This window comes from Benincasa hispida, chromosome 9 (assembly GCF_009727055.1).
Source record: "Benincasa hispida cultivar B227 chromosome 9, ASM972705v1, whole genome shotgun sequence".
NCBI lineage: Eukaryota > Viridiplantae > Streptophyta > Magnoliopsida > Cucurbitales > Cucurbitaceae > Benincasa > Benincasa hispida.
Window position 1 is genome coordinate 29,205,404 of NC_052357.1, and position 8,863 is coordinate 29,214,266.

General features: G+C 34.4%; 1 protein-coding gene across 3 annotated transcripts; it reads left to right on the forward strand.

The window, feature by feature from the left end:
* Window positions 1-1,233: 1,233 nt before the first annotated feature.
* LOC120086330 (mediator of RNA polymerase II transcription subunit 19a-like) lies at window positions 1,234-8,467 on the forward strand. 3 transcript variants are annotated; one of them, XM_039042924.1, is made up of 7 exons: window positions 1,234-1,524; window positions 2,606-2,671; window positions 4,418-4,707; window positions 4,871-5,098; window positions 5,487-5,541; window positions 5,696-5,837; window positions 8,263-8,467. In XM_039042924.1, exons 2-6 carry the CDS (start codon window positions 2,641-2,643, stop codon window positions 5,698-5,700), a joined length of 609 nt encoding a protein of 202 aa, XP_038898852.1. In that variant the 5' UTR covers window positions 1,234-1,524; window positions 2,606-2,640; the 3' UTR covers window positions 5,701-5,837; window positions 8,263-8,467. The 3 variants fall into 3 exon arrangements, with proteins under 3 accessions (XP_038898852.1, XP_038898853.1, XP_038898851.1); XM_039042923.1 differs by having other exon boundaries at window positions 1,235-1,524; window positions 5,487-5,546; XM_039042925.1 differs by lacking the exon at window positions 5,696-5,837.
* Window positions 8,468-8,863: the final 396 nt, after the last annotated feature.

Consider the following 8,863-nt stretch of genomic DNA (forward strand, 5'->3'; position numbering starts at 1 on the left):
GGGTACGTGTTATTTAGTTCGAGTTTATGAGTTTTTCTACTATTTTTTTATTATACGAGTAGTGATAATTTATTATCATATTTTATCATCCACATAAATTAATTGAACTTATTTGTTTTAGTTAGTGTATAGCTTAAATGATCAAAGCATATATTTGTAATCAAAATATGAAAAATTATAGATACTCAAACTTAAATAATTATTAAAATTGGACTTTAAAACTTGTAAATTAACATAACAATCATTTCTCTATATTTCTTATGTTTAATTCTTACTGTTAATATACTGGTTTTGATGCCTAATTTTGACAATTACAACATATAAATTTGAGATTACAATTAGCTTTGATTTATTTAATTGAGTTGATTCATTACTAAACTACAACCAATAAATAAATAAACAAAAGAAAGAAATAAAAGAAAAAGAAAGGATATATATTTGGTCAAGTTATTATAAAAGAAGACTATTAAACACTATGAACTGATTGTTGGAGGTGATCGTATGAGTTAACTGCCAAATGGGAATTATCGGAGCTAGTCGCCGAAGATGATCGTCTATGATAGAGTCAAATGTGGTCTTCACTAGAGTTGGCTACTAGTGATCATTGGAGGTGATTTTGCTAGAGATGGTCGTTGTTGAAATTGAACATCAAATGTGGCTTTCACTGGAGTTGGGCGATGGAGGGTGGTCATTGAAGGTGGTTGTTGAAGTTGGTTGTCGATGGTAGTTGTCAGAGCTAGTCGTTGGAAGTGGTGATTGTGAAATTGGGTGTCAGAGGTGATCTTTTTAGCCACATGTGGGTAGAGTTATTTGGAAACATGACATGAGAAGAGAGTTAATTATTATAACCATTATGTTGTAAATAATTTTATTATAGCAAGTTAAATAACATGTGTTCTCCATTGTTTTAAAACACGCTTCAAACACATAACATTTGTGGGTTATTATAGTCCATTCAACTCACTCCATGTTGGAGCCTCAAACACCCTTAAGTCGTTACAAATTACAAAGTATAAAAATAAATTGTTATCAAAATTTATGAACTAAATTATTAAAAATATAAAAAATTAAATTATTACAAATTAAAGTTGACATGACCAAAGGTTTTTTTTAAAAAAATATTATTTAAAAAATTTTAATTAAAAAAAAACCCTCCAAATAAAATTGACATTTGCACAAAAGGAAAGGGGAAGCTCCAAAGGAAGCCCTTGACCATATGTATTAAAAGTCCACTGTACGGTCCATTTGTAGATGTGGCAAAGGGTTATTTGCAGTATTATTCAGTGCCCCCCTCTTCTCCTCTCTTCCCCGATCTCAATTGTCTCTCTTTCTCCTCTCTCCGCCGTTCCCGGCCACCGGAGCTACTTCTTCACTCTCTTTACACCCCATTCTTCAATCCCCTTTCCCTTTAATTTCATCTCATTCTTCGATTCCATCCTCAATACCCCTTTTTCTCGATCGCTCTTTCAATCTCCTCTCATTTTCCGGCGCATCTTTGCTTTTCATCTACCCTTCGCCGCCGAGGTTCGTTTTCGTTTCTCTGTTTGTGGAATGGATTGCTTTAGAGTTGTTTCTGGTTTTAAACACTGCCCTTTTTTCCTTTCCCCCTTCCAATCCCGGGGTTTTCAGTTCTGTGATTGATTGGTGTCTTTAGGGTTTCTTGCTGCCACTCTTGGGTGTTTTGCTGCTCAAGCTGAATTGGGTGTTTTTCGCATTGTGTTTTGGTTTCTGGGTTTCTGGGTTCTTCGTTGAATTTGAAGAAGGAGACGTTTTTGGAGGTTGGGGTTGGGGTTCTTCTGAAATTGTGTTTCCTGATTGTTCATTCTTGTGTTCGAGTTCAGATGGATTTCTTGTTTTCACTTGGACGAGAGTGGTTTTAGCGTGGTCAATATAGGGATTGGGCTAATTTCTGTTTTGTCTTCCCGATACAATTCTTTTCAAAATTTTAACCAGTAGTTCTCTTAGTGAATGGGTTTTGGATGGATTTTACGACTCAAGTTTTCTTGTTTATAGGATTTGTTGTGTACATGTTCTGCTAACAAACTTGCAAAATGTTCGATTTGTAATGGAGGGTTTTTTATTTTTATTTTTTTTGTTTTTGTTTTTGTTTTTGTAGTGATTCAATTACTCCTCCAAGTTTTAACTAAAATTTTACATTTTTTTAGTAAACTATGTGTGCGATATGGGAGTTTCTCCTCCCAAGCTATGCTTATGCTGGCCTAATTATATTCACTTTCTCCTTTAAACTAAGCATTTAGTGATAACACATCATATATGTTGTAACTCCTATATATATATATATTATATTTGTTTTATGAGTATGTCTAATGGAATTAGGCTTGTTTACGCGTTATTCATTTGTTTGACTCATACTTCAGAAATCCCAAATTTGGTTCACTTATTTTCCTCTTTATATAAGCCATGGGTTTTAGCCTTTTCTGTTTATATTCTTCCTTTTAAATTTTAATCTCTTGAACAAACAACAAGTTCCATTGCATTTTTATCCATGAAAGGATTTTTTTTTGCCATTATTCAAAAGGATAGAGAAAAAGTTTGTTGGCTTGGAATTCAAATCTCACTACACTTTGGGGTTTTACAATTGCAGTTATAATGTTACATTGTTCCAAGGAAGAGTGATTCATGGAAGCTGAAGATAAGAAATTTGGCCGAGGTAAATGTTGATATAGTCAATTTAGTCCCTTCTCTCTCGTGCCCTGGCATGTTTAAAGAGTGAGACATAGCTTGGTATATACATCAATGCTTTTACGTTTAGAGATCTTCAAATATTTTCTAATGATACTATATTATCGACCGTAAATGAACATGCCTTTTTTTGGGTGAAAACATGCCCTTGGATTGTCTATTATGTACCTGGGAACCTAAGGCTTAATATTTTTTTTAGTATATAAGGATCTCTTATGTGTATCTCTTGACTAATAATGTTAGAAATTTATTTTCCTGTGTTTACTCTTTTAGCTTCTATGAATGTGGTTAGTTGAGCTGGAGCATCTCATTCTAATAAAACTTTAGAAGACATGCAGAGGGCTGTAGGATTATGGGTTGAAAGACGTAGTAAAACGAAGTTTTTCTTGATCTGGAATTGTGGTAGGAAATTTATAGTTCAATTTTAGAGCTGAATTAAACCACTCGAGCCTTTAGAAGAGGTTATTCCTTAAGCTTAAGGGTTTACCAATATTTTTTATACTTTTGTCTCCTTTATTTATTTAATTTAATGAATCAGGGGATTTTGAAAGTGCAATTTTGGTGAACTTAAAATTTTTTATTTTTTGAATGGGGATCTTTGATACTTTTGGCTACCACTTTACTGATGGATTTCACAGAGATGGCATAATGAAATTTGCCCTATACAAAATATTTGGCTCTTCTTGTTTCAATAGTATAGGAGCAACTGTATTTTATCGGATGTCCTCAAAGGGGGACCTATAGGAGCAACTTAAGAAGTTAAACATTTTAATTTCCTACATTAGCCTAATCCTCAAAAAGTCAAGTCAAATACCCCATGTCACGGAAGTTCTTGATTTCAGAACCGTAAGTCTCTCAATAAGTTTTTGAAAGATCCTTGTGAATGTTCTTATTTAAAGGATGAAACAATTCCATGCTGATATGATCTTTTACTTCCAACTGACCTTTTGTAGCAGAGAGACAAATCATATTCCCACTTAACTTTGAAAAGACTTCGATTGAGTGTTGTTGTTGTTGTTGTTTTAGAGTTTTTTTTAATAAAATATATATATATATAAGAAATCAATTTCATTGATGTATGAAATTTGTAAAAGAATGTCAGAATCCCAAGCCAAAGGAGTTACAAGACACCTAAGAAGCACGGACACTTTAGTTTGGCTAGCGTGTCCGTGTCCGACACATGGACACTCCGACACTTGTTGGACACGCATCAGACACTTGTTAGTGCAACAAATATGCTAGACATGCTTAGAACACTTCTTGAGTAGATTAAAAGACTCATATGACAATAATATTACTTTTGAGTGTGAAATACCTCAAGCTAAGTTTTTAAAGCATTTTAAGGTCTTCAGGATTTCTGAAGTGACAGAAATCTTTCTAGGTTTTCTATTTTCTTTAAAGCAATATGGTGTTTCTCTGCAGTGGTTCAATGGAATTATTTATTTATTTATTATTATTATTTTTTTAAAATTATTATTTCTATATCTCCTTTTGTCTCTTCATGTTGTACATTTTAAATCTTTAGTTGATTTTTTCTAATCAGCTGGCCTTTTCTTTCTTTTGTTAATATATGTCTCTATTGCTTTTGTTTCAATGTAAGTGAAAGGAACATGGAAGTACAAGATATGGCTGTTTTCTGACCCATCGTGTTCATTTCCTATTTGTATTTATTATCTTGACACCTGAATTTTCAGTGTTTTTTTTGTACCTTTAGGACCTAGGGAACTGACTGGTGCTGTGGATCTTATAAGTCACTACAAGCTGTTACCTCACCATGATTTTTTCTGCAAGAAGTCACTCCCATTGTCAATTTCGGACACACATTATCTTCATAACGTGGTTGGAGACACAGAAATTAGAAAAGGAGAAGGGATGCAGTTGAATCAACTCATACAGAATACTTCTTACCCTAGAGAGACTAATGCCCGCATACAGCCATTTGACCAAGATGTTCTCATAGAAGCCTTCCAGCTGAGGGAAACTGGTCCTGTTGATCTGCCTTCTGTAAGAAATCTATTATTAAAATTGTTAAAATGAGCCACTTTCTTCAGCTTTCTTCCATCCGCTGGAACTTAGATGTCACCAAGGCAACGGGTCTGATTATCAGCATTTCTCATCCTAATTCTTTTCTCTGCAAGTGATGGTCCATTTCTTTTTCTTTGGTTAGGCCGAGAAGGGCGTTCCTACTATTCCAGGGAAGTCAAAAAGTGAGTCTAAAGATAAAGACAGAAAGCATAAGAAGCACAAAGATAGAGATAAGGAGAAAGATAGAGAGCATAAGAAGCACAAGCATCGACATAAAGACCGAAGTAAAGACAAAGACAAGGACAAGAAGAAAGACAAAAGTGCCCATCACGATTCTGGTGCTGATCATTCGAAGAAGCATCATGAAAAGGTTGGGAGACCTTTACTCTTTTTCAGCTCCTTTGTAAATACCAAGATTTGATAACAATGGGGTGGTTCAGGATTAGATTGTCATTGACATTAACATTATGGACTTCTTAGTTTATCTCAATTCCCAGTTTGTTGTTACAGTTACAAGATTATCACTTCTTGAAGTGTATCCCTTTCACTCAATTTTGTTCATTTGACCTAGATTATCAAGCCCTTAGCTTGCTTTGAGGGCAGGGAATTGGCAAGTAAACTGATCTGTACCATATTTTCTCTACTAGAATTAAGGATTAAGTAGTCTTTTTGTGTTCTACTACCAAACTAATGTACAATTGTTGTGCATATGGCCCAAATGAGCCGGTTCTTAATTTCTAACTTCACTTAATTTTCAGAAAAGGAAGCATGATGGAGAAGATGATATTAATGACATTCATAGGCACAAAAAAAGTAAGGTAATATGAAGTCCATTTTTTTTCAGCTATAGATTGCTTGCTTACTGCAAAGAACAATTATCCGGGTCAACATTTATCTTCTTAATCCATTTTTTGACTTTTCAATTGATTGTTTTCAACTAAAAATCTCCTGCATTTAATGTCTGCAGCATAAGACTTCAAAAATTGAAGAAATGGGAGTGATAAAGGTAGCGGGCTGACATTGTGGAATAATCTAGATCATTTATTTCCTCGTATGGTTGTAGAAAGATTGGTGGAATTTTCACTTAATGTTGTCAAAAAATACTTGAGGTATATTTATATATTTCAAATATATTCTATATTCAATTGTTCTTCATTCGGTTACAGTTCTTTTTCATTCATGCGCTTTTGTTCTTTTTCCTTTTCATTTGAAGAAGAAACATTTTATTTATAAGAAACTGGGCTACAATTGAGAAAAATAAAACACACACAATAAATGAAGTCCAACCCAAAAGGGCAGTCGAACTAACGACAAAAAAGTATTAGTCACTGATATTTGAAAAGTTGCATCATAAAACTGTTGCTCCTATAGGAATAGGAGCACACAGAGGAGCATTGACATCCAACCATCATATAACTTAAAACAGTAAATAGAAACTGAAACTCTTCCATTAAGATTCTGCAAAAAAAACATCTCAACTACAGTTAACTAGTCAGGAGTATAACTTCAAAATGTGCTGGACTAGGTACCAAAAAGGGTACCAAAAATGTGATGGAATTTAGCATGCCCTTAGAAGGATTAAGGCTTTTTTTCAAAATGCAAGAGATTCCACGTATTTTTATCTGGAGTATTGTGGAAATTAAGCCGTTCCTCTAGTTATTTGAAGGGTTCCTTGGCAAGTTCCTAGACAAAGGTTCCTTTTTACATTAGGTTGCATGGTAGCTTTCTCTCTAGGTAGAAAGGGAGGTATTATGGTTTTTTGGGGAGGCGTTAGGAAAGTTTCGAAGGAAGTTTGGTTGTGGAATTTTAGAGCTTGTGGGACCAAAAGATGGTAGAATTGGTGTTTCTGGTTGTTTCAAACAAGACAAGAGAAAGATCTCGTTGTAAAAGTAGAACAAGGTCCCAAGGAATAAAAAACAGTACTATATTATTGATTCTTCATTGGAAGNCTGGTAAAGTATTTAATCACCGGTGGAAAGTCTTCTCAACCCTTTCCCTTCCTCTGCCACCCCCTCTCCCTTCAAAAATACTGTACCCATACCAGCCAAGCTAATTTTTCCTTTTAGCCAATGGTTGTTTGTTTGTTACTTGTTAGAATTCACACTCAAACTTCTCTGTCCCGAAGGATTTTTTTTTTTATTTAGAGGAGTCGAAACAATTGGATAAGGTATCATTTAACTAGTTGATCGAAGCATAACTCAACTAGTTAAAGGCATATATTTTGGACCAAAAGGCCAGAAGTTAGAATCTCCATCCTAGCGGTTGTTGAACTAAAAAATGTGTCATTTAACCAAGTCATAGGGTCAAGAGTAGATGGAAAACTATGGGTGTTAGAGTTAAAACCATTCTTCCCTTTAGGACATACTTTTGTTTTTTTCCAACTTTTAATAGCAGCACCTCTGGCCATGGTGGAGTTGCAATACCCTAACTAAAGCCAGGTTATGGGATTGAGAAGGACAAGAGTGGCGGATGATGAGAGAAGATCAAGCTATTGCAATGAAAAAAAATCTAGACATTAATTTTTTATGATATTTTAAATGACCTCAAACATATATATATATATCAATGAGTGTCCAGGGCCATGGTATGCACACCTTCGGTATTTTTATGGAACAACCACCTCGACCCTGGTTTTGTCTCGATATATGTATTTGGAAAAATTGGATTCTAGACTTGTTTTATTAGCAGCTAACGGGTTGAAATTTTGTTTATGTATTTATAGGCATCCCTTGATTCCGAATTTAGAAATATAAATTTTTTTCATAATTTTGGGTGCCTTACTAAGGATTCTGGGCGATTGTCTTTCATCAGTATTTTCTTCCTTGCGTGGTATTTTGTCTGATGGTCTAAGGATTGATCTTCTCTTAAGATGAAACTTTGAACATAATAGTAAAGGATAAGGGAAATTATTAAGCATGCGTATTAATTGAATAATGCTAAATCAGATTTAGCTTTCTCCATTCATTTCATGCATCTTTCATCCACGGTGGAGTATCATTATTTTCACTGGTACATGTCATTTCGTTTTGTGTTATTGCAATTCAATCAAGTGCCTAATGAAAAAGGTAGTTATTTTAGTCTTTCTTAGCAAGGTGTTGCTTGGTTTGAGTTTTCTTTTGAATTATTTCTATATTTTTGTGTTGACTTCTTTTTGTCATTTCTAGCAATTTGATTTCCTTACTGCCTGTTTGTGCTTTCCTGAAGTATGCTATAAGACTTGAGGACTTCTCCATGAAAAATTAGTAAGGCATATATCTCTAGAAAGTTGGGGTCAACCGAGTCGAGTCGATAATTCTGCAAATGTATATCTGCTTTTCTCAACCTTTACTTGTAAGGAAGCTAAATCCATTTCAGTTGGTTGGGACATTCTGAAATTGCCGTTTGTATAGTTTCTTCACAAGTTCATTTGGTATAATGCATGCCTTAGAGATAGTAGCCTAGCTAAGCTTTACTAATTTTCTTATTCTCGTCTTCTCATATTTGGCTTTTCCTGGACCCTTTTGAGTGTATGATAGTTTTTCTTTCTTCATGCAGACTAGCTTCTGATGAGGGTGAATTTACCAGTTTTAGGGTATGTGGAAGCAAATGTAAAAAAGAAAAAAAAATTGGTGGAAATGAACTTTTGTATCATAACAAACAATGGGGTCTGATATATAAATATGAGCGATTTGCAGGACTGGTTGTTTTCCTCAGTTTTCTTTATGATGGTGTTCATTCGATGGATACCTTCCACATGTAACATTATATTCTTCCTCTTTTCATTTCCTAGACCGTTTTTCGAGTTGTAGTTTGAAGTAGCATTTCTTCGTCTTCGGTATTTAGAACGAAGGTAGAAGGCTTGAAATTCTCTCTCCCCCCCTCCCTCTCGATATCTCATTCTCTCCCATTCTCCCTCCCCGTCGTGTTTCTTTTACCATATCTATTTTGAGCTAACAGAATTCCCTTCCTATAATTTAAAGAACTAATCGGTCAGGAATGTGTAATTTTTATTGGTGTATCAAAGAGGAAATATGTATAGAAAATGGACTTTGATCATCTATTTTTCTCTCTTTTTGGCTCATTCATGAGTGCTGAAGTGATGGTTTTTCCAGATGAGAATTGAAATTGGTTTATTTCTCTCTACTGATTTTAAAGT

Bases quoted from the DNA above. Each gene is read 5' to 3' on its own strand.
- LOC120086330 (XM_039042923.1), top strand. From the start codon at position 2,641: ATGGAAGCTGAAGATAAGAAATTTGGCCGAG. The intron at 4,708-4,870 runs GTAAGAAATCTA...TTCTTTGGTTAG, and splicing joins GTCCTGTTGATCTGCCTTCT to GCCGAGAAGGGCGTTCCTAC. The intron at 5,099-5,486 runs GTTGGGAGACCT...CTTAATTTTCAG, and splicing joins CGAAGAAGCATCATGAAAAG to AAAAGGAAGCATGATGGAGA.